Source organism: Carassius carassius, chromosome 34 (genome assembly GCF_963082965.1).
Source record: "Carassius carassius chromosome 34, fCarCar2.1, whole genome shotgun sequence".
NCBI classification, from domain to species: domain Eukaryota; kingdom Metazoa; phylum Chordata; class Actinopteri; order Cypriniformes; family Cyprinidae; genus Carassius; species Carassius carassius.
The window spans coordinates 4,847,463-4,874,106 of NC_081788.1; the positions used below are offsets into that span (position 1 = coordinate 4,847,463).

At 40.0% G+C, this 26,644-nt stretch overlaps 1 protein-coding gene across 1 annotated transcript; it reads left to right on the top strand.

The window, feature by feature from the left end:
• Positions 1 to 564: 564 nt before the first annotated feature.
• On the top strand, positions 565 to 24,109 carry LOC132114556 (taste receptor type 1 member 1-like). Its single transcript, XM_059522728.1, has 5 exons — positions 565 to 873; positions 989 to 1,732; positions 2,018 to 2,227; positions 5,281 to 5,401; positions 24,033 to 24,109. The coding sequence occupies exons 1-5, from the start codon at positions 565 to 567 to the stop codon at positions 24,107 to 24,109; spliced, it is 1,461 nt and encodes a 486-aa protein (XP_059378711.1).
• The last annotated feature ends 2,535 nt before the right edge of the window (positions 24,110 to 26,644 follow it).

Genomic DNA, 26,644 nt, shown 5'->3' on the forward strand with positions numbered 1-26,644 from the left:
AAACAGTGATAGTGTTGCTGTTTTCCTTGTTTATTTGAAGTCAGGTTTCAGGATTGGTTTTCAACCTTCAGGGAGGGCATTAAGTTTGTTTTGTAAATTAAAAAAAAATGTCAAATGTGCTCTGTATGAGGAGATGTTTGTGGTGTAATGATCTGTTTAAAAAAAAGTAAACTGAGTTAGATATAAAAATGGACGTTTGTATCTCAAATGAGCCACTACTCATCTCTGTTTCAGGACAAACGGCCCATCTTAAACCATGATTCTCAGTAGCCTTTACATTTTGCTTGTGGGCTTTACAAATGTTTTCTTTTTCAAAATTTCTTGGTCAGCATCAGACTTCAGCTTGGAGGGGGATTACTTATTGGGTGGCCTTTTCCCTTTACATGAAATTGAACAGGAAACAACCCTGTTTTCCGCAGAGACCTCCGAATGTTTCAGGTAAGCAAGGATCTTTTACCAATGTTGGGTTATGAAGGCACAGTATTTTAAATCAAAACAGCATTTTCCTCAAAGTCCTCATTGCTAAACTGAATATTAAATTACATGCTATTAACTTCCTCACTGATGTTTTCAAGGCACATTTCCTCAAAATCTGGCTATCGCATGTTGCAAGTAATGAGGTTTGCTGTTGAGGAGATTAATAACTCCACCACTCTTCTGCCCAATGTTTCTCTGGGCTATGAAATTTTTGACTATTGTTCTAATATAAAGAATGTCAACTCAGCCTTACGTATCATCTCAAAGAATGGCTCAATAAAACCTAAAGAAAAACTCAACAACTATCAGCCTAAAGTGATTGCTTTAACAGGACCATATGGAAGCACAAGAACTATGACTATTGCACCACTGTTCACAATGGACCTTATACCAATGGTAAATTTTCTATTTGTGAGGTTTAGAGAAAAATACACACTTACTTCCTACCTTTTGTTAGGACCAAAAAAGTTACTATATATTTACATATATGTAATTGTTTTTTCTTTCAAAGGTTAATTTTGGAGCTACTAGCTATGCATTAAGCAATAAACTTAATTATCCTTCTTTTGTAAGAACAGTCCCTAGCAACAAAGAAATGATAGAGATGATTATTCACATAATACGGTGGTTTGGATGGAACTGGGTTGCCTTTATTGGTAGCCAAGACGATTACAGTTCAGATGGACTAAAGCTGTTTAATGAGTATATAAACAATACTGGTATTTGTTTGGCCTATCAAGAGGGTCTAAGTCTAAATGCAAACTACAGTCTAACACTTAAAAAGATTGATAGGCTCAACATCAATGTCATTGTTATTTTCGCTGTGCCACAATATGCAAGCAAATTTATCAAAGCAGCTATAGCAAACAGCATCCAAGACAAAGTATGGATTGCAAGTCATACATGGGCTCTGAATCAACAGCTTCCAAGAGAGCCAGGAATTGAGAAAATTGGCACAGTTGTTGGCATTACAGACAGACTGTTGTCATTGCCCGGATTTAAGGAATTTGTCTATAAAGCCAGAGAAACAACTGATGTTGGCCATAATGATGCTGAGGGTGAAGTCAAAAGTAAGACATGTAATCAAGTTTGTCATTACTGCTCATTGCTGACTGCTGAGGAGATTATAAATGAGAATCCCTCACTCTCCTTTGGCATCTATGCTTCCATATATACGATAGCTCATGCATTACATAAAGTACTGCAGTGTGACATCAATGAATGCCAGAAAAAAACAATGGCTAAGCCATACATGGTAAGTGGAGTTGAATCATTATTTCAAAAACATTATTAAAACAACAATGTTTTAATAAATTAAATACTCAATAATAGTTAATTTTTTTATGAAACCACATATTTTACATCATATTGTTTTATTGCTTACATTATTAATTATTGTATAATTTAATAAATAAGCAAAACAAATTATTATTATTATTAGTATTATATTAATGTTTTATTATATATTATATATAGTATATTATATTATTGTTAGTAATATAATTATTAATTATTTGTCTTTTTTTAACTCACGTTACAGCTTCTGGGAGAGATAAAGAAACTAGATTTTATACTCAATGGCCGTCAGGTGAAATATGATGACAATTATGATACATCCATCAGTTATAAAGTTGTGCTCTGGCGCACTGGTGTGAATCCACAGTTTGAGATGGTGGGCACATATGATAAACATCCAGAAATTGTTCTTACCATTGACAACTCTCTCCTGCCCTGGCATAACAATGGTTCTGTAAGTTACCTTATTCTAAAAACATTGACATTTTGTCAAACAATTTTAAATGTTTCTTCATATGAATATATATTAACTGACTACATTAGTGCAATAATTTATCATCATGATGAGTGAGTGATGTCTGCCGGTATTAATAACTCCACCACACTTCTACCCAGTGTTTATTTGGGCTGTGAAATATTTGACCATTGTCCAAATAGAAAGAATTTCCATTCATTATTAAGTTACTAACCCATGAAGCAGATATCAGTTTGATTCCATTTCAATAAAAACAATATGGCCTTATTTTAGTTGTCTGTTAACAGTTCTAAAAATAAGATCTAGGATTTTTGTGTGTTTGAGTTAAATTTTAATTTGTGTTTTGTCATGATGGTCAGTTAATGAAAATTACATTGTGTTCAATTCCCTTTTAAAGTGGAACTTCAGTGCTGTGTCGTGGAGTTGATGCTATGCCATCACTATGACTGGTGTCTAAAACACATGTAAACCCACCAGTAATCACTGGGAGAGGAGTCTGGCAGTAGTATTTTCCCTTTTGAGCTTTCCCTGCCAGCTCTGTTGCTTTCATTTTTGTTGGGGAAGCCACTTTTCCATCCTGACTGATTAAATGTGGTGTCCAATTGTGAGGACTTATATAGAGAGAGAGTTGAGGCAGGTATTTTTAAAAATCGACCTCCTCTGTCTGCCCATATATAAGTTTGTTAGCTTTTTTATACCTCCTACCTTGCCAATGGAGTGAGTGCATTTGGCTCTTGAAGGAGTCTCGCAGGTGGGCAGAGTAGTTGCCATCAAATAAATTCCATTTCCTCTGATTACCACTTTGCGGCTTGTGGCAAGGCATGTGCAGTGAAATAAGATGCCAATTGGGCCCTGCACACCATGGAGATGGAAAAAAATAAAATCTAGTCAAGCTACAGATCTAACCATCTGTGCCACAAGGCACACAACCAGTGTATCGGCTATCCTATGATTGCTATAGTTGCCATGGAGAAGCACCTGTGATATACAGAAAGGAAAAATCTTTCTCCTCAGTGCTTTGATCTCGCATACTGAACTCTTCAGTCAGCCGATGAAGACGTTTTAGAAAAACATGCAAAGCTGGGGTCTCAGTCAGCAGCTTTCAGAATATATATCCCTCTCTGGGTGTCTGTGAGGGCTAAAGGAATGACCCCTTCTTGAGGGAGGATTGAAAGCAACCATTGCAAAATGATAGAGCAGGTATTTGGTTAAAAGAACAACATGAATTGGAAACTACTCTTTCTGTCGCAGTATTGCATGCTTAGTAGTGCTTGATTGCTTATGCATGCCTGTTCATTTTGGCAACGATACTTCAGATCAGGTTGTAGGATGTGTATATGTCTGAGGACATCCTGCCCCCTTCACATGCCTCCCGCAAATTGAGAGTGGTATTAGTCAGTGGTTGTGAATTAATATTGATTGTCTCATCTCTCTTGCTCCACTCTGATATCCTAAAGAATCTTTTTTCCGGGTTGCCAAAGCACTTCGCAGCATAACTTAAAGTTGGGGTATAACGTAGAATTGTATGCTCCACTGTAGATGGTTGCTTGGTCGATACCCCCTTAGAGTTGATGCAAGGTGAACAGAGTTTAGTAGGGCAGAACATAATATCTTTACTTAATTTACCTTTCTTCCCAATTTCTGTTGGGTCTTGAAGTAGGGATGTATGCTTCTCAGAAAAAAGATATTTCCTGAAAAGTTATATCTCCATTCTGATTGGTTGATTGGAATGTTGTTCCAGGATCAACAAGGACGTTGATCCAGGAACATGTTGTACTTGGTGAAATCACGCTCACCACAGTCTGCCTTTATCTTGTTTGCCTCTCTGCCTGAATTGTGGTAGAGACATATCTCCCCTTGGAATCCCCTAAGGGTTGATGCAAGGTGTACAAAATAGGTGGTCAGTTTAATTCTCTCTACTTTGTTTATCTCCCTCCCCAACTATTGTTGGCTCTTAAAGTATTAATATCAGTCCCTTTTGGTTGGGTGTTCTACTATGGCCCTGGTTCGACAGTGATAATCAGAAGAGGAAGTTTAAGCGGAGGTGTCCCTCCTTGTAATCTGTCACATACTATGGTCTAATGCTTAAACAAAAAAGACAAAGCACTAACCTAAATCAGGTCATAGGTAGAGTGTCTTTACTTAAGGCAGGGTTTGGGCTGCTTTTCCCCAGGTGCACTGGGGTCCCCATGGGGGAAGTGGTAACATTGCATAAAGCACTAGAATGAAGCACTACATACTAAGGTTTTTAGCACCTTGCATGCTCCGTTTGGTAGGCTGCTTAAGTACACCTTAGGGTACAGCAAGTCGAATGGAACTATGATGGGCAACTAATAAGATTCTTCCTCTTTGATTTACAGTGCTCCCCAAATGATGTTGAGTTTTGAAGAAGGGATACATACTTCCCATTTTTTAGGGTACTTCTATATAGGTCTCTCCAAACCAGTATTACAAAGTGGAGATTTGGATCACTTTGTCATTATAGAATTGTATAGTTTAACCATTAACTATAGTGAGTCCTGGGGAAGTACATTTACATTTACCCTGACACAAGTCAGGGTACACAAATTCCTTGTGTGTTTAAACACACTTGGCGAATAAACCAAATATTGATTCTGATGAGTTTTCTTCCATAATTAATCTAGGTTGTTGAAATGGATTAGAAGCTCACCTTGAAAGGTGTAGTTGATATGTTTTGTCTCATAGCCATGACCAGAGTTGATGATGTGTGTTGCATGTGTCCTGCATGTGTCCTCATGGGTGCTACACTTGTGACGTCATGGACTATGATTATTGGCATGTGTTTATGTGGGATTCAGACACCAGTCACGCTGATGGATTTCCCCATAGTATGAAGTCCACGAGACAGCACCTGGTTCCCCTTCTCAGTGAACCATGATTACATACATAACCTGTGACATTTTCAGGCTTTTTTGTTTGAGATCACTGATCATAGTTTATTGAAATGTGTAAAACTGTAAAAAAAAAAAAAAAAAAATACTATAAATAACAGATTGTCCTGTTTGTTAAAGGTTCCTTTCTCAAACTGCTCTGTTGAATGTGAGGTGGGAAATTCAAGACAAACTGAAGGTTTTCATAGTTGCTGTTTTTCATGTAAAAAATGCCCGCCTAACACCTATGTGGATTTTTCTCGTAAGTACCTCAGGTGGCAGTCAATGACAATTTGATATTTAGAAGGAGAGTCTACCTAAAAATAAAATTTCTGTTATTTACTCCTCCACATGTCATTCCAAATTTGATACATTTATTTATTTTATTCCTGCAGAGCAAAAAACAAAAGGAAGAATGTTGTTAACCAAATAGTTTCCATTGCTATTAACTTGCATTGTATTTTTTGTACATACAGTGAAAGTCAATGGAAAGTGTTTGTTTACCCGTTTTTTTTCTGAATATCTTATTTTATGTTTCTCCAAAGAAAGTCAAATAGGTTTGGAATGATATGAGCGTGGGTTCATTTTTGGAATAGAATATCTCTCTTTAGTACAGTGGCCGAGAGAGCTCAACTCAATTGTTGGTCAATTGAGCTCAATTGTGGTCAGTGCTATTTGCAGCACGTTTGTTAATGTGCATGTGTTGTGGGGATATGCAGCCTTTCTTAATTTGCATGTTGTGATGATTTGCAGCGTGTTTCGTTATATGCATGTGTTGTGAGTTTTTGCAACACTTGTGTTGTCAAACTGATGAAGATGTTTTCTTCATTTGCTGGTGTTTTTTTTCAATTTGCATGTGTTTTCTTAAGTTGCAGTGTGTTGAGCTCTCTCGGCCACCGTACTTTAGTCCATTCCATCGCCATAATACTTTACTGGAGTTATGGTGCTATTTGAATTGTGATTTAAAGACAAAATATTTTAGCAAATCTGGTTTCTATTGCTTTTGCCAAAATACTATACTAAACATTTATGTTATTTAATTGTTTTTCTTCTTCTTTTTTTTCTTCTTTCATCAGGCGACCCTTATACCTGTTTTCCTTGTGCAGAGGGTGAATGGTCTGATGAGGGCAGCACAACATGTCAGACACGTACTATTGTCTATCCTCAGTTTACAGAAATCCTCTCCATCATTGTCATGGTTTCTGCTGCATGCCTAATTTTTCTCCTTATTGCCATATTTGGCCTTTTTGCCTACAATTACGACACACCAGTGGTGAAGTCTGCTGGTGGCAGCATGTGTTTCCTCATGCTGACCAGTTTGATTCTGTCTAGCATAAGTGTGTTCTTTTTCTTTGGAAAACCCACATTTGTATTTTGCCTCCTGAGAAATGCCATATTTGAATATTTCTTCACTGTCTGTATTTCCTGTTTGACTGTCCGTTCCTTTCAAATTATTTCTGTTTTTAAAATGGCTACTCAGTTCCCTAAGGTGTACAGCCTTTGGGTAAAACACAATGGCCAGTGGATCTTCATTGCATTTTTTTCTTTCATTCATTTAATGTCTTGTGTAATATGGATGACTGTCAATCCTGTCAAAGCCATTGCTGACTCGTGGACTTTTAAAGATCAAATTATGCTCATCTGTGAAATGGGGAGCACTATATCCTTTACCATAGTCATGTTTATAAGTTGGTTTATTGGTTTCTTGTGTCTCCTATTTTCTTATATGGGAAGGGATCTGCCAAAAAATTACAACGAGGCCAAATCAATAACCTTCAGTCTCATTTTGTACTATCTGACCTGGATTGCTTACTTCACAGCATACCTCTCTGTCAAAAGCAAATACATTATCATTTTGAATGCAGTGGCCCAGGTATCCAGTATAAATGGAATTCTCTTCAGTTATTTCATACCAAAATCTTACGTCATAATATTCCAACCACAAAAGAACACTCCTGCATACTTTCAAACTTCTATTCAGAACTACACCCAAACCATAAGTAGGACCTAGACACAGGCATTACTATTTGTATAGAAAGTAAACTCTTTAAGGATTAGTTCACTTCCAAAATGAAAAATTCCTGATAATTTACTCACCCCCATTTCATCCAGTATATTCATGTCTTTCTTTCTATATACCTTTTTAACCACAAATCTCGACTTCACGCATTATGTAGTCGAGTTGGAAAGGTCATGCATGACGTAGGTGGAAGTACCGACCCAGTATTTTAAAAAAGTGAATGTGCAAAGAAATTCAAACACCCTTTACAAAAAAAGTATAACAATGATGTCGGACGAATTTGAAGTTGGATGAGAAAATGAGATGGAGTGTTTTAACCCTATTCAACCTTTTTGAACCAGAGCACACAGACGAAGAACTAACAACGCATGACCTTTCCAACATGATTATGCAATGTGTAAGGTCGTAGACGCACATTGCAGAGCTAGATTGTTTCTCTAGACTCGACCTTTATTCCTCGGCTGGGATCGTGTAGAACCCTTTGAAGTTGCATTGAAATTGCAATTTGAACCTTCAAATTTCTCAAAAACATTACATTCTTTTCAGCGGACGAAAAAAGACATGAACATCTTGGACGACATGTTACCACAATCTTAAAGAAACACATAAGAAAAGTAGAGAATGGAAAAACTAATGCAAATGTAATGTGATGTGAAAATAAATACTTTTTGTGTGTGTGTGTGTGTGTGTGTGTGTGTGTGTTTTACTTGACATAATGAACATTTTCTAAATGTAATTTAAAACTTAACTCTATAACTTAGTGTCTATGTAATTTACTGCATAATTGTGGATGGAGTTTTCTAATAATACATTGAAAGTTCATGTACACTTTAGAAACATGAAATAATAAAACAAATTCATGTTTGTCACAGAGTTGTTCATCGAAGAATCTTATAGTGTTTCAAAACAGATTTCACATCTGCAGTTCTACATTACCTTGCATGATAGTCTGCGATTAATCACAATTAATTGCATTGTTTTGCACAAAACTAAAAATGCATTCAAAAGTAGTCTATTGTGCACTTTTTTCCATTTAGAAGTGCTGCTACATGAACAAAAGTAAAAATAACATTTGGTTTGCAAACACTTTCAACCTTACCGGCAGCCATATCACCCTGGAGCCCAAGACCGGTTTCCCACTGAAGCTAAGCAGGGCTGAGCCTGGTCAGTACCTGGATGGGAGACCTTCTGAGAAAACTAGGTTGCTGCTGGAAGAGGTGCTAGTGAGGCCAGCAGGGGGTGCTCACCCTATTGTCTGTGTGGGTCCTAGCGCCCCAGTGTAGTGATGGGGACACTATACTGTCAACAAGCACTGTCTTTCGGATGAGACTTTAAACCGAGGTCCTGACTCTCTGTGGTCATTAAAAATCCCTGGATGTATTTCGAAAAGAGTTGAGGTGTGACCTCGGCATCCTGGCTAAATTCGCCCATTGGCCTCCGACCATCATGGCCTCCTAACAATCCCCATATCTGCTGATTGGCTTCATCACTCTGTCTCCTCTCCACCAGTAAGCTGGTGTGTGGTGGGCATTCTGGCGCACTATGGCTGCCGTCGCATCATGCAGGTGGATGCTGCACACTAGTGGTGGATGAGGAGATACCCCCTGTTTATGTAAAGCGCTTTGAGTGCCTAGAAAAGCGCTATATAAATGTAATGAATTATTATTATAAGCTTTTTTACAGCAGTATTCCTTTTAAATAGTAGCAGTTAACATATTTCTTGTAAATGGAAGTGGAATGCAATATATTGTGAGAGGGCCGTGTGTTACCGCGTCCCATACGACTCAAAAAAATAAACCACAAAGTTAATAAAACAATGCACTCCACTGTGCTGAGCAAGTGCTTCTCTGCTGTCTTCACGTGCTATAGGAGACTTCTTATTTCCCATTTGTTGAAGTCGTGATTACGAGCTCATTGCATTCTTTTCTGTTAAAATAACAATGGACAGTGGTTTGTGAATGCTGATGCCTAGCCTAAATTATTTGATCAGGAGCATCCCTTCCTGTGACCCATGATTTGTCTGTATATGTATTCAGAGCCAGTGAGCAACGGACTTTCATAATAATAAAAAACTGCATTAACGCAAGATAAAATAATTATCTGCATTAATCAATGAATGCGATAACGTGATGATAATGTGTTAACTTGCCCAGCCTTACATATATATATATATATATATATATATGGGTGCCGTTACATCATCCAGGTGGATGCTGCACATTGATGGTGGTTGAGGAGATTCCCCCTTTCTATGTAAAGCGCTTTGAGTACCCAGAAAAGTGCTATATATGAAAATAATAATTATTATTATTTGTTATAAATAAATTAGGGCTGGGCAAGCGTTCTTATCGCGTTAATGCATTAATTGATTAATGCCGATAATTATTTTATCAGCATTCACAAATCATTGTCCACTGTTATTTTTAATAGAAAAGAATGCAACGCGCTCGTAATCACGACTTCATAAATTGGAAATAGGAAGTTCCCTATCAAAAGCTACTCTCGATGCTGCGCTCAATAGCGCTAATGAGAACATTCTTTGTTCGACCGGTTGTGAAGCATGTGTGTCAAACACGCCAAGAATTGGCTTAAATAACCTTGGCAGGTGACATCACTGATAACGTGCACCTGCAGGTTATAAATATACGTGAAACGGAAACATCCTCAGGTTTCTTTGTCTTCAGAGACCGCATTGTGTGTGTGTGTGTCACGCTGATGAAAGTATTAGTTTAAAAGGAAGTATGTTGAGAGTTAAAAAAAAATGAAAAAGAAAGTTCTAACTATTCTTGCTGATTCTATAAGAGATGTGTGCCTCGCTCTCCATGGCCGATCTCTGAAGAGAAATCGCATGTTTATTGTTTAAAAAAAAAAAAAGGCTGCCTTCGCGTTCTAGAGTGGCAGTTGTAAGCGGTTCACTTCCTATCCGCGCTAGGCTCTTTGCTCTCACGAGGAACGAGCTGCTTCCCGCTCATTAACCCTTGTGGATTGTTCAAATTCACTACCCTTTCGAGTTGTTCGGGATGAAAACATCCACTCAATTAAACTGCTGTAAAAATGTATCAGATTAATATTTTCTTTCAATTTTTTTGCATAAATCTGTTAATCAACCTCAGTCCTGATCAAAACTACCAAATGTTTTTAAAAAATCCAAGATTTTAACTCTTTAATTGACAAGTTCATAAATGATGTCACTGATTTGGGGGGAAAAACACACACAAAATGACTTATTTTCAATATAAAAGTAATTGTGGCTGGATTTTTTTTTTTACTTTTTATAACAGTCTTGGCCATGTCAACGATTATTAGTAGTAACATTGGCTTTGATGCATTTTTAGTTTTTGTGCAACATTAGATTTAATTTTTTTCTCCCTAATTTGTTGTTGGTGGCTGTTTTTGCCCATTGACTTCCATTATAATGACATTTTTTGATTGCAAAGCCATGACTCCATGTAATCATGCATTATTGGTTGTTTGTGGTTTTCCCTTTTGGGAAGAGGTAAAATTTGTTAATTTTACAGTTGATCACTAGGTGGGACCATTAACCCTTTAAATAGGCCTGTGCAAAAAAAGTCTTAGTTTCTGGCTTGTATATGGAGTTATATGGAGTATAACAGCAAATTATAGTGTTTGTGTGTGTGTGAAATTCTTGATTGTTGGTGGTTTTCCCTGTTGGGAAGAGGTAACATTTGTTATTTTTACAGTTGATCACTAGGTGGGACCATTAACCATTTAGATAGGCCTGTGCAAAAAAAGCTTAGTTTCTGACTTGTATATGAAGCTATATGGAGTATAACAGCATATTATATTGAGTGTGTGTGTGTGTGTGTGTGTGTGTGTGTGTGTGTGAGAGAAAGAGAGAGAGAGTGTGTGTGAGAGAGACCTTTGCGCACTTACCTTAATGTATTTCAGAAAATCACAATGTACACCTCAGCTCTTAGAACTACATGGATTAAACAAAAGTGTATTTATGCACCTGCTGCCTTTTAATGGTGGTGAAAGTATTCGGTTGTTAAGTGATGACGTAAGAAACGCTGTTTCCAGGTCCAGGCCTCAACTTGCTTCACTTGAGAATATGACCTCAGCAGCCGTTTATGAGCACTGTTTATTCATATTGATAATTTAAGTTGACACTTTCAAACTTACGATATACACTACAGTCTGCATGCTCACAGCATCCCAAACACAAATAATTTTTATATATTTTTTTTATATTTATATTTTCATTGTCTGGCTATCTGGTACTTCGGTATGGAGTTAAAGGTTAATATTATAACTTTTTCGCTAGTATTCTATCACATTGTGAGTTTATATTAGCACCTTTTGTTGTTTTCTCGTGGTAACTGAAAGAGCGCTTGGACATGGAAGCACTGCTACGTGACGTCAGACTTAACAAGCGAATAGACTAAACAAAAGCAAATTACGTGGATTTAAACCCTTGCATGCCATCATGCTGGATATTTAATGGTGAGAAGAGCAGCAAGCAACACGAGAAAGGGCTTGACTTGTACCAAAGTTTTAGAAATGATTATGTAGCGTGACCCCTCCAGCGAGCGGCAGCTTATTTGAAGTTGGTATTGCATTTTGGTTCATAATACATTATGTTCATAAATTTGATGCGAAGTAGATTTTTTTACAGGATTTTAAGGTTTTAAACTGGCTTTACCATCAAGAGGAGCATTTCACATATAGGCCATCTGTACTTTTCACCATCCAAAGGAAGCAGGTGCATAAACACACTTCTTTTTTTATTGTTTACTCCATGTAGTTCTGAGAGCATGAGGTGCATCCTTTGATTTTTTCAGATACTGTACATCAAGGTAAGTGCACAAAGGTCTCTCTCACACCCTTTCTTTCTCTCTATCTCTATCACACAAACACACACACACACACTATAATTTGCTATTATACTCCATATAACTCCATACAAGCCAGAAACTAAGCCTTTTTTTGCACAGGCCTATCTAAAGGGTTAATGGTCCCACCTAGTGATCAACTGTAAAAAAATAACAAATGTTACCTCTTCCCAACAGGGAAAACCACCAACAATCAAGAATCTCACACACACACACAAACTATAATTTGCTGTTATACTCCATATAACTCCATATACAAGCCAGAAACCAAGCCTTTTTATGCACAGGCCTATTTAAAGGGTTAATGGTCCCACCTAGTGATCAACTGTAAAAATACATCTTTTTTACCTCTTCCCAAAAGTGAAAACCACAAACAATCAAGAATGCATGATTATATGGTGTCATGGCTTTGCAATCAAAAAATTTCTTTATAATGGAAGTCAATGGGGCAAAAACAGCCACCAACAACAAATTAGGGAGAAAAAATTTAAATCTAATGCTGCACAAAAACTAACAATGCATCAAAGCCAATCTTGTTACTAATCGTTGACATGCCCAAGACTGTGATAAAAAGTAAAAAAAAAAATCCAGTCCAAAATCACTTTTTATATTGAAAATATGTAATTTTGTGTGTTTTTTTCCCCCAAATCAGTGACATCATTTATGAACTTGGTAATTAAAAAGTTAAAATCTTGGAATTTTTTTAAAAAAATTGGTAGTTTTGATCAGGACTGAGGTTGATTAATAGATTTATGAAAAAAAATGAAAAAAAAATTTATCTGATACATTTTTACAGCAGTTTTATTTAGTGGATGTTTTCATCCACGAACATCCCGAAAGGGTAGTGAATTTGCCCACAGTGTACCGTTGAGTTTTTGAAAAATTTCAAAATAAGATTTGTCACCAAAAATCATTCCATTAGTTTAAACACAGAGAAAGATGTGGCCAAAATAAGACTCAACTTTACCCCCTAGTGGACGAAAACGTCCCCAACAACGCAAAGGGTTAAGATCGCGCTCTGATCTGGGAGATCGGACGGTTCTCGCGCCCACCTCCTAAGCGTGCCCAGGCACTTCTTCAGATTGGGCAGAGGCTGCTGTAGCTCTAGCTCCTGTTGAAATGGACATCGAGAGTGCTCTCTCCTAGCGCTCCTCTCGCGATTATAAGCACATGAGGAGTTACTAGGTGGTGACTTGTGCAGTGACCAGATTAAAGCCTTAAAATTAGATTTTGTACATTATGATTTCGTAGGTGAGAGAGACGCTAGCTGCTATCTCTCCCCTATTGGAGCAACATCATTTAAATAAAAATATAAATAAATGATGATGAAAATGATGATGATTATGATGATGAATAAAAAAAAAAAAAAAAAAAAAAAATATATATATATATATATATATATATATATATATATATATATATATATATATATATATATATATATATACGAAAAGACCGCAATTGTTCCCTGGCAAACGTACTGTAGCAACTGCACTTGGATGGAACGCATTTCATGCTGTGGATCAGACTAGTGCTGCCCTGCACACCATGGGTTCTGCAGGCGTATCAGGCTGATCTGAAAAATCTGAGTGCCAGGAGGAGACTTTCAATATGTTTCTCACTCACTGTGCTCAAGTGTCGGGGCTGTCAAAAAAATACATAAACACTCCCGACCCGATCCAGCTCCTCTGGGGTAGGAGGTTCAAAGAGAGAGTGTGGCGAGTTGTGCGCCCCCTCATAAGACTGGGGAGCAGCTTGTAACACTTGGCAGCCGCAGATGGAGCTGGACTAAAGTACGGTCATCACGACCAAATCAAGGGCCTTAAGCTGTGCCCAGGACAAAGGGTGTGTCCCCTCAGGGAGGGCTCTGGAAAATTCCATCAGAAGTGTAAGGCTCCTTACTGGCACCCCTAGGGGATCACAGAACAACCTCACAGGCAGTGGTCTCCAGTGAAATGATACATGCTCTGTTGCTTCCTGCCACGTTTCAGGACACCGGACATCTAACCCCCCCCCCCCCCCACACCACCACCACCAACACAACGAACAAAGTGTCACAATTAGTGCCCCTTTTGGAGAAGCTGGCAGCGTGGAAACTACTGCCAAATATCTCCCCATGAGTCGAAAGAACTGTAGTGAAGGGCTACAGGATTTAGTTTGCACATCGTCTTCTGCATTTCAACAGCGTGGTCTCCACCTCTGTGAAACCAGCACGTGCATATCTGTTGACACAGGAATCACAGACTCTGCTGGTCAAAGGGGCCATAGAATGTGTTCCCCTGCCAGACAGAGAGTCAAGCTATTACAGTCAGTATTTCTTGTTCCCAAGAAAGACGGGGGGCTGCGTCCAATCATAGATCTAATGGACGTGTATTTTCATTTTGAAATATTGCCACAACTCAGGAGGTTCCTGAGGTTCGCTTTCGGGGGCAAAGCTTACCAGTATCAGGTTCTTCCATTCGGCCTAGCTTTGTTATCCCGCACTTAAACGAAATTCATGGATGCAGCTCTGGCTCCTCTATGACTCCAGGGCATCCACATTTAAAATGTATATAAACGACTGGCTGAATCTGACCCAGTCTCAAGAGCTTGCGCTTCGACATTAGCATGTCGTCCTAGCTCATCTCGAATCTCTGGGGTTGAGACTCAACGCCAAGAAAAGCGTTCTCTCTCCGGCTCAGAGGACAACGTATTTGGGTGTGGTATGGGATTCGATCACAATGCAGGCACAGCTGTCTCCTGCATGCGTCAAATCCATTCTAAATACCCTAAAGAACATCTAGCTAGGCCAGAAAGTCACTGTTCAGGTCTCATGGCAGCTGCATCCACGGTGATACCTTTGGGCTTCCTGCACATGAGATCGTTTCAGTTGTGGCTCAGAGCCAGGGGATTTCATCCAAGGGCCAATCCCCAGTGGCAAATAAGGGTTACACGCCAGGGGCTTTGTACCCTATCTATGTGGTTCAGACCCCGGTTTCTGACTTTGGGTCCCACTCTAGGTCCGTGTTGTCATCGCAAGATGCTAATGACAGATGCTTCCCTCATGGGCTGGGGAGCGGCCTTAGTTGGCTGTCCAGCCCAAGGGATCTGGAGAGGTCATCTTCTCGAATTGGCACATCAATTGCCTCGAAATGAAGACTGTATTTCTGGCCCTGAAATACTTCCTCCAGCAGTTGAGAGGCTACCATGTCCTAGTGCGGGTGGACAACACATCTGTAGTCTCTTACATAAATCACCAGGGCGGACTGCAGTCGCGCCGCTCGAACGAGTTAGCGCACCAGGTTCTGCTTTGGGCACAGGACAAGTTCTTGTCCCTCAGGGCGATTTACATTCCTGGGCATATGAATGTGGGAGCAGACTTGCTGTCCAGACAAGCTGTGAAACACGGGAAATGGAAACTCCACCCCTAAGTAGTCACCCCTAAGTAGGCGGCTGCCTCCAGGCAAACAGTTTCACATTGTCTGAGGGATGCTCCTGCTTAAGTGTGTGATGTGGCAGGTCGGTCCTCTCCGCACACATTTGTCAGGTTCTATAGTTTGGATGTCCATCCTACTCATTTCCAAAAACTTCTGTCCTCCACCATTTACAACACCGGAGCAGAAAAGACTTCACTTACTGTGTCCAGTATGTGCTCTTCAGATTTACTTTCACCACACTAGCCAGTGGCGTAAGTCAGAGCAGCTTTTCATATGCCATGGGGGCCGCAGTCAGGGGTGCGGCTGCCACCAGGCAAACAGTTTCACATTGGTTGAGGGTTGCTATTGCCCTAGCCTACGAGGCGCGTGGTCAAACTTGCATCTTTGTGGGTTGCATCTTCAATGGCTTGAGCAAGAGGTGCGCCCTTGCAGCAAGTGTGTGATGCGGCAGGTTGGTCCTTTCCACACACATTTGTCAGATTCTATAGTTTGGATGTCGATGCTACTCCGGGCTCGCATGCCCTTGAGTCCACATCCCAGAGTCATGTCTGAGACCTCTTCGATGTTTGTGCGCACACACTACACAACCTTGGGGGTCCAGACACTTACAGTGCGGCGGCGTTGGTATTCTCGTTCCCATTAGCGCTATTGAGCGCAGCATCGAGAGTAGCTTTTGAAAGGAAACGTCTCGGGTTACTAGACTGTAACCCTGTTCCCTGAAAAAGCAGGAACGAGATGCTGCGCCTCAATGCCGCACTGTCGACGTGTCCGGACGTCTCTTCAGACAAAGGGGTAACCTGAGGATGTTTCCGTTTCACGTCTATTTATAACCTGCAGGTGCACGTTATCAGTGACATCACCGGCCGAGGTTATTTAAGCCAATTCTTGGCGTGTTTGACACACATGCTTCACAAGCGGTCGAACAAAGAAAGCGCAGCATCTTGTTCCCGCTTTTTCAGGAAACAGGGTTACAGTCAAGTAACCCGAGACGTTTCCGATAGCACGTGTAGACAGCAGAGAAGCGCTTGCTCAGCACAGTGGAGTGCATTGTAATATTCATGCAATCATGCACCATGTATCAGAAGATCTGCACTCCGGCGCAGTTAGCGCTCACACTCACTGATCTATATATATATCTGAACCATGCTTTTGCCCACCTCTTCCAACCGAGCCAGGGAGTGCTAAATGGAGCAATCACACTAGTCAAACGAACTATTAACTAATAGCTTGTTTTATATTTAATTTAATTACATTAATGTAAGTGATAAACAGAAAAAAGCCAACAGACAGGAGACATGCTCATGACAGCCAACCACAGCAAAATAAGGCTTTGCACTAAGAGGCTGTGTTTACACTTGGCATTAACATGCAATCACCATCATCCGATCAAGCAGATTGGATCATCAGTAAATCAGAACACAGCACGTCTACACTTGGATAACCGATCATCTGTCTTTCCCACGCAATATTTAAATAAGTCAGCAGAGAATGGCCCAGTGCAAAGTCAACCTGAAGTGGTGGGTTTTCTTTTTAAAAGCATATTCAGTGACGGGACATTTTACAAATCAATTATGAGTGTATGAGTCTCATTAGTCTTCACAAAGTTGTTTTCTATCTATTTTTCTGACAGTTCACGAGAGACGGGGAGGGGGGTGCGTTTTGCGTGGCTGGATTGTATTTACATTTCACTGTGATCCAATCACAATGCGACTTTGATCTCTGGACCAGTACACGTTGCTCATATAACATTACAATCAGAAGAGCGTTTACACTTGTCTTTTCAATGTTTATGTGGACAACATCTGGATACCAATTGCATGTTAATGCCAAGTGTAAACACATCCCGAGAATAGGCTGGAGCTGTTTAAATAGTCCAGGCAATGAGTATCAGGTGTGCAAGCAATCAGTGCCAGGTATGAGTTTATGGGAAATGGAGTCCGGGGAAAGAATCAGTGCTTATGTGATGGAGTCCTCTGGTGGTGTTCGGAGGGAGCCACAGAGGCTTGATTCATTACCGTGTGTAAGAAAATGTAAATACTGTACTTAACAAATACTGATATGATTTTCAAGTATTGTGACCTGGTCAGGTCAGATTGTACACCACATAAGAACAAGTGTTATCCTGTCATTTGAATTTGGCCACATAATTTGATTTGTGTGACTGAATCTGGTTTCTTCGCCAAACAGCATTCAAAGCAGAAAGAGAGGCCAAAGAGATTATCTTCTGCTTTTTCCTCTTAGATTTTATTGGAAGTACTATTTACAATGTTTAGAATGTTGTACAGATATGTAGATATCTGTATATCAGATATACAGTATATCACTGTATATCAAATGGAAGCAACAAGACTGTTTACGGTCTAGCAGAAAAAGCATGTATTTCTGGCACATTAGCATAAGCAATTTATTCTTTGCTGTATACATTCAATCATTTATTCAACTGAAACTCAATATTTAACATTATGAAAACCTGTAAAGTTGATCACACCAAGCACTCTTAATTTCATTTTCTCAATTTCAAATGGTCATCCAACTTTACTTTCAACAAAACAAACTGAAACTTAGCTAGTAATTTCTTCAGTTTGTATTAAACTTTTTTTATTTAGTGTTATGGTTTAGTAAAAAACTAGATAAATAAATGTATTATATGAATACAAATTGGGTATGGAGGCTAATTGTTAGTAATGTTAAATGTGGCCTGTAATAATTGTTTCGTAATTGTATTTTATTTTCATTCACTCAAATACCTAGCGAAAGTGTTAAAAGCCAGGTTTTTTTTAAATTGTTTTACATAAAGCCCACAAACAATAAGACAGCCACTATATAATACAATGGTCTTTCTCTTTGTTGTGTTTTTGAAGTGCTGTAATGCAAGAGATGTCTACTAATGTTTTAACCAAACTTTAGCACTGCAGTATTTTGTGTGCATGGCCTGCTGTGTCATATTTTCTATTGTTAAGATTACAAATCTGTCTTTAAACTTTTCATAAGTTTTTCCATTTTCTCTTGTTTTAGTTCTATTCTGGAGAGAGTGAGCCTGCTGGGAAAGACTTGTCATATTGTCAATGGAAAAACCAAATTTTTCTAGTTTATTTTTGTGATGCAAGTTAAAAAATGAAATGCATAAGTTGTATACATTTTTCCTTTTTAGTGTGTAATTTATTCATAAATAAGCCTGAGTACTTTCTGTACATTTTGTATTTTTGTTTTCCATATTCACATGTAAATAAAAGAGAAGTACTTATGTACATTGTTAAATTTTTTTAATGCAGCTTATAATTTTTTTTTTTTTTGTACTGTAAATATTTTTTTACACATTGAAACAAATTGTTCTATACATAACTGAAAGTCCTTTTTGAAACCATTTAAAGTGACGTGACATTCAGCCAAGTATGGTGACCCATACTCAGAGTTTGTGCTCTGCATTTAACCCATCCAAAGTGCACACACACAGAGCAGTGAACACACACCCGGAGCAGTGGGCAGCCATTTATGCTGCGGCGCCCGGGAAGCAGTTGAGTATTCAGTGCCTTGCTCAAGGGCACCTAAGTCATGGTATTGAGGGTGGAGAGAGAACTGTACATGCACTCCCCCCACCTACAATTCCTGCCGGCCCAAGACTCAAACTCACAACCTTTCGATTGCCAGTCCGACTCTCAAACCATTAGGCCACGACTTCCCTTTTAGAGCATAGCTAGAGCATAGCTAAAGCATAGCTAGCTATTTAGAGCATAGCTAGCTATTTAGAGCATAGCTTAGGCCTAACATCAGAAAAACAACATCAGTTTGAGCACAGCGCTGCGTTCATGTGTTCTGGGTCTTCAGGAGGTGAGTCTCTTGGTGAATGGCCAGCACCTCCTCAGTGACTCAGAGGTCAATGCGGTGACAGTGGAACGAGGCACATGTCAAACACTCTGGAGACCATCTTTATTATGTACCACTGGCAGACAGAAGAGAAACACCAGGCTCTGGATAGTGGCACCCATCACTGTTGGCCTCTCTGATCAGAACAAATCCATTAAACACCTGTCCAGCCTAAAACTACATAAAATCGCACCTTTGTAAGATATCAGTCAGCATTTTAACTGCTATGTGTGTGTGTTTGTGTATTTTGTAGTTTTTCATGTGTATCATTACATTATTCAAGTAAGCTCCAAACCAGTACCTGCATTTAAAGTCGTAATCCGACAAAGTACGCAGCAAACCAGTGCAACTTACCTGGCCTCGGTCTTAGCTAAGCCTAAGGTATACATCACCTACAACACTTTGACGTTAAACATAAAAACAAAAACCAGCAGTTCTGGCTCCACCATGCTTGCAGGATTATACTCTCGTCAGCTCTCCTCTCGCACCATTGCTATGCGACAGAGCGTTAATTGGGAACCTCTGGTGACGGAATTAGGAAATCCTGCAAGGGCGGAGCATCTCACGCACTTCGGAGGGCCCTTCGTGCACTTCGGAGACCTGGTCTTCGAAGTCCGTGTCCTTCGAAGTGTGCACACTCAACTTTGGGACACAGCAAGGATTTGACTGCTTTCATTAATTTAATGTGAATAATAAACACACGACTACGACAATATATGGTTTATCTGAGTTCTTCTCATTATAATTTTTATTATAATAAAGTATATAATAATGCAATGCTAATGGATATAGCCTTTATCACTGCTTAGATTATTTTGAAATATGTTGTGTGGCTTATACTGTTTAAGAAGCAACCATCTCACAGAAGGAATTATTTCACTTGAGTGATGTTATGAAGTGAGTTTGGAGAAAAAAAAAACATGTTATTAATTGTGGTATTTTCACCTGCTTCTAGATGGAGCAGCATTTACTACACAGAGCTCACTGACAAGCAAACAGTTTTCATAATCGTAGATCGATTTCTTTGATTTTGATTTCACTGCCTACAGCAGTGTAACTCGTGCGGGTTGCCAAGCTTTACCTATGTGGCTCACATGGCAGTAAGTAATAAGATGATATGATAATGCAGTGAATATACTTTAGATATTTCATAAAAACATTAAAAACAAACAGGGCTATAATACAACCAATGGCGCAATCCAACAAAAGACAATAGAACCCAGTGATGTTGTCTACACTGGATGCGGCGTGATGTGACTCGATCCCCATCAGTAAACTGATGCATCATTCTATTTATGACTAAGTGTACTGACACAATGTTCAGATGATTTGCAACTGTAGTGTGGTGTCATCAAGTTTAGACAGACTTTTAGCACAGCGGGGCGCGGCACAACTCTCACGTAAAAAAAAAAACACCTTAACCAGCGGCATTACAAGATTTAAATATAGACGAAAATATATTTTTACTTGATCTGTCCTACTGTACATCTGTGAAATTGACTCACTGCTCTTACGGCTCTTAACGCCAAGTGTGCACTTGGATGGTTAGATGCATGATGGGCTAGTATAAAAAAAGTCTTTCCAGCATTAAGGTAATACTTATATATATATATATATATATATATATATATATATATATATATATATATATATATATATATATATATACTTATATATATACTTATATATATGTGCTGGCTAGCCCTTTAGTGCAACAAGGTTTGATTAAGTGCCATTTGAAATGAGTACCCCTGGACCAGATGCGCCCGAATCCCATTTATAAGGCTCTGATTAAACCTTTCCATCCCACCTTTGCCTGGGGATGGTAGAGTGCGGCAGGAATATGCTTAATTAATTTATTGCTAAGGAAGTTGGAGAATTTGCTGCAGAAATGAACTGGGGCCCATTGTCAGTAGTTACGGTATGGGGCATGCCCCAACGAGCAAACAGTGTGTCCAGTATCTGCGTGATGTTACTGTCCCTGTCGGTTCTACCTTTTTTTAGAATGGATATCGTAGATGAGAACTAGAAAGCGCTGATAAGGAGGTACTCCATGGCCATGAATTTCCCCAGAGATGTCTGACTGTAGGTGCTCCCATGGACGTGTGACTGACTGCAAACTGGTTGGGGCTGGTTGTCCAACCTTTCAACTAAGGAGACACGGTTTACAGTCCCTCACCAGCTCCTCAATATCGCGGAACAAAGAGACTAGATTGGCTAAAAGGAGTTACGCTAAAAATCTGGAAGACCAGTTTACTTCCAACAACTCAACTTCAGTGTGGAAAAGATTTAAGAGAGCCATCACAAACTACAAGACACAATCCCCCTGCACTGAGGCAAATCAACAATTTGCTAATGACCTGAATTAGTTTTATTGTAGATTTGAAACCCCCCACACCCATTCTGACCATCTCCCTGCACAACCGTTAACACCTCCTGCAATCCCCCTCTCCCCTTTTCCTGCACTTCATATCTGTGAGGATGATGTATGCCAGGTCTTCAGGAAGAACAAAAGAAGAAAAGCACCAGGCCCAGGCCCAGATGGCATTACACCAGCCTATATCTTTTCACAGATCTTCAACAGATCTCTGGAGTGGTGTAAAGTGCCTTCCGTCTTCAAACGCTCCACCATCATCCCCGTTTCCAAAGAAACCAAAGATAACAGGACTTAATGACTATGGACAGACCTGTGGCTCTAACATCTGTCGCCAAGAAGTTGTTTGAAAAACTGATTCTGGCTTATCTGAAGGACATCACTTGACCCTTACTGGACCCCCTGCAGTTTGCTTACCGAGCAAACAGGTCAGGTAATGGGATTGCACGTCATCCTGCAACGTCTGGACAAAATAGGGACTTATGTGAGGATCCTGTTTGTGGACTTTAGTTCAGCTTTCAACAACATCATCCCAACAGCCCTCTAGACCAAACTGACCCAACTGACTCTATCTGTCAGTGAATAACCAGCTTTCTAACAGATAGGCAACAGCTAGTGGGACTGGGGAAATTCATGTCCAACAGCTGCTCCACCAACACTGGTGCCCCTCAGGGATGTGTTCTCTCCCCACTGCTCTTCTCCCTCTACATCAATGACTGCACTTCAAAAGACCCCTCTGTCAAGCTCCTGAAGTTTGCAGATGACACTACGAGAGAATAAATTGTGGTATGTACTAGCATTGAGCAGAGATGCCACTACACCCATATCCATCAACAGTGGAACGCTCAACTCGCCGAAAAGCAATGTACATGTCCTAAAAACAGTTTGGCCCGCTGATACATGTCTGATTTCAGTGCAGTCATTGGAGGCAAACAGTTGTCTCTTCTGTGATGTTTGTGTTGCAGGAGTTGATTGGTATACTTTAGCAAAGTGATTTGTTTAGGCAATTCCTGCATGTCTGTCCCCATGCAGGACAATTTTGGGCCCTGGAGTTGTTTGAGCTTGAGCCACATTTGCTGCAAAAAAACTAAACTTCTACAACTTACTTACATCTGTGTAAGCTGCACTGGAAAACATGTTTCTTCAGTGTCTATTTCATCTGAAGGAAATGGACCGTGCTGTGTGAGACAGACAGATCACATTTGCTGGGTGAACATGATTTTACCAAGTACAACATGTTCCTGGATCAACATCCTAGTTGATCCTGGAACAAAATTCCAATTACCCAATCAGAATTAAGGGATAACTTTTCAGGAAATATCTGTTTTAGGCTTATGATCAGGGTTAGGTGCTTCTGCACCCTTGTTAAACAGCTATCATACTCACTTTAGAAATAAATTATGGGTATGGTTAGGTTAAGGGGTAGAGATTGAGTTTAGTCTATATTTTTGGACAGTAATGTTTATCCAGGATCAACAAAAGATGTTGATAACATGTCTTACTTGGCAAAATCACGGCTACCCATTTACTGCGTCGGTGCATCCACCAGGGGGCGCACATCAGCGAGAAGTGTGGAGCATTAAGTGACTGCCTCCACCTGCAGTGCAGTTTCCACAGTTTTATCTAGTGTTAATTCATCAGGTTCCAGCAACAGTTTCTCCCGAGTTTTGTCACACAATATCCCTTCAATAAACTGATCACAGACATTCTGATCTTGAAGAGTGCCATAATTGCATGAGCGTGCCATGTCTCACAAATTAGCTCTTAGTTTTGCACGGATTTACCTGGACGCTGCAGCCATTTACATAGCTTGTATTGGCGGAGCAGTACTTGTTGTTGGCCTGTGAAGGGATTACCAAGGAGAGCCACCACTTCCTCATAAGTTTCTGCATGTCCAAGGGCACAATTTATTCTCTGTCCCTCTGCCCCAGAGACAGTGGTGAAGCAGGGCGATCTTTCTCCGGTCAGAAATGTCAGTGTTATCCATGGCCTCGAGAAATACTGTGAAACCATCAAACCAACTCATTCACAGAATTGGTGGTTCGCCAGGCACGGAAAGAAAAGGTGATGGAGGTGGTAAGCTAAACTCAGCTATCCTCATCACCAATGTTTAAACTGACAGAATGTTAAAAAAAACTCAGTTCAGCACTGGAACTTGAACGGATGCTTCTGTCAGCCACACGCAATTTATGCATGTGCATGCATTTCAAGAACTCTCTGTCACATGCAGAACGCAACATCGGCAAGTTCGGGAAGACTGGAACAAGCCATGACTGCCTAGGGTGAAGCATATGCAGAAGATAAGACTCTGCATTGAGGCTGATGGAACTAGAAGACTCCTTAATCCATAAAATTTTGGTCTTCAGGGTATTACCGTAGCTTCTCCTCAGATGAACTGCAACTCCACCATGCTTATCTCACCTTTTATAAGGGGGAGGATTAAAAAACATCCCTTCACCCGAGTTGCAGAAATTCACCATTCACCACTTAGGCTTTCCTGGACCTCTACCATCTTGTCCAACCACAGCCACTGACCCACTAATAGTAAAGCCAGAGCCCACTAGTTGAAGCCCAGAGCCTGCTACAATCAAAATGCCAGCATTACTGAAAACAGCTGAAGAAAAAGCGATGACTGACCTGGAGTACACTGTTCCCCACTGAACCTGTACCTGCACTTAGCACTACATTGTTAGAATTTGTGTTCCCACCCTGCCACCCACTCCCACCGCTTCTGCCTGTTTGTTATCCTCTAAGTGAGAGATGTCTGCCTGTTCTATGTCAGCTAAGAGAGCTGTTCCTGAATCTGACTGTTCCTCGTCAGTCAAGAGGGCCATTCATGGATTTTAACTGTGTCCTGTTTCGTCTTGTCAAGCCTGTCCATTCGTCCCTGTCTGCATTGTCTAGTCCAGGGGTGGCCAGCGTCAGTCCTGGAGAGCCACACTCCTGCATCCTCACGCCCTACTGTGTTGGACTTTTTATGTTAATTCCTGACTTCCTGTTACTACCGTGTATTTTGAGTTTGAGCTCTGTCAAGCTTACATTGCTAATACTCTATTCACACATACTGTATTACCATTTTTTTACTCTGTGTTACCTGCGTTTAGTGGCGAATGTGTGTCTACCTTTGAGTGCAGGTGAGGACACGTTCAAACAGCATTCCAGGCAGCTCGAGCTGGAGGCCATAGAGAGCAGATCCGTAACCTGGTGGAGAAGCAGGCCAAGCTGAGAGTGCAGAGAGCCAGGCTGGAAACATCCCGGGCTGGCTGACGCTCACAAGACCGGGGTAATTATACAGCGTTATACTAACACTCCTGCCACCTCTACTCCATGTGTATCTCTGCACAGGGACACCACAGACCCTGGGTGCTCCCACAGCAGAAGACGGGAGCCAGACCCCGGTCAATGACCTCTCCACCTTGAGCACTGAACGCTATTTGTTTGCATAGAATAAAACATCATACATTTCCCATATTCCTTTGCCGGACTCATCAACATTATTGATTGCCTTCACGTGTATCTCATTACCATCAGCCTCACTCTATTGCACGCTGAGAGTAGAAGAGAATATAGTCCTTTCTATTTTCAGGAGCGGAACACAAAGAAGGCTAGACCCAAAATTGATATTCAGTACTCACAATCTCTCTAAACGACATGCTTTTTAAAGCTAGACCGGCTGCACCAATCAGGATATAGCACCAATTAGCTTGCAACGAACCAATCTGTCTGAAGTGAAAGCCCGGTTGTCTTTATTTTTTTTTTACATTTTAATGAAATGAAATAATTGTGTTTAGTCCATCGGATTATTTTAGTGCACCTAAAGTAACCCTAGGCGATAAAACTTTATCTGTGAAGTCTTGGGTAAAAATTCTGGGTGTTATCTTTGATGATGGTCTAAAATTTGACAAACAGATAAATTCAGTGGTTAAATCCTGTTTCTTTCAGCTTCGACTACTAGCGAAAGTTAAACCCATTCTATCTAGTAGAAATTTTTAAAAGTAATTCATGCTTTTATGACATCTAGATTGGACTACTGCAATTCGCTGTATGTAGGGATTAGTCAGTCAGCCCTATCTCGCTTGCAGCTGCTAGGCTTTTAAAGCCCTCCAAAAAACGGGAGCATATTACACCGGTTTTATGTTCTCTACACTGGCTACCCATGCACTATCGAGTTAATTTTAAAATTCTTCTTTTAGTGTTTAATTAATTTAAACGGTCTGGCCCCTACCTATCTTTCTGACTTATTGACTGAACACCGGCCCCTCTTACTCTTCGGTCGTCCAACCAGAGATTATTATGCATTCCTAAGTCAAGGCTGAAATGCAGGGGTGACCGCGCTTTCTCGGTAGCTGCCCCTAGATTGTTGAATAGCTTGCTCCTCCTCTGTATTAGATCTGCACCTTCACTATCTGTTTTTAAATATATGTTAAAAACGTACCTTTTTGATATGCCATTTTAAAACAGTGAATTTTCTACTGGACTGTTTTATAGTATTATTTTGTATTGTCTTATTGAAATGTTTTTATTGTTGTTGTTCAGCACATTGGTCAACCCATGGTTGTGGTTAATAGTGCTATATAAATAAAAATGACTGACATTGACAATCAGACGTTGCTCCTGGAAATCATGAAGTTGTAATGTAGTGAAGAGAAAATGCTCAAGTTGTGACAAATCTGGATGTAAAGCTCAACGGAGAGATCTACAGCAGAACAGATCAGACCCTGTATCCTTTTCATGGAGCAGAGGGAAAGTGACACATGGGACTGATTGAGGATGCTTTCAATTATTTTTTACAAGTTAGATGTGAGAGTAGAGGCTGAGATTTCTTAGTCTAAAACAAAAAGAGAGTTTTGTGTTATTACCGATGTTCTCTGATTTGAAGGAGTTGGATAGGATGATTTCCAGAAGCTTGAATGTGACAACAGACCATTTTATCTCCAGGATGACTGGCTGTGTCAACTGTTCCTAATGTTCTTCATTT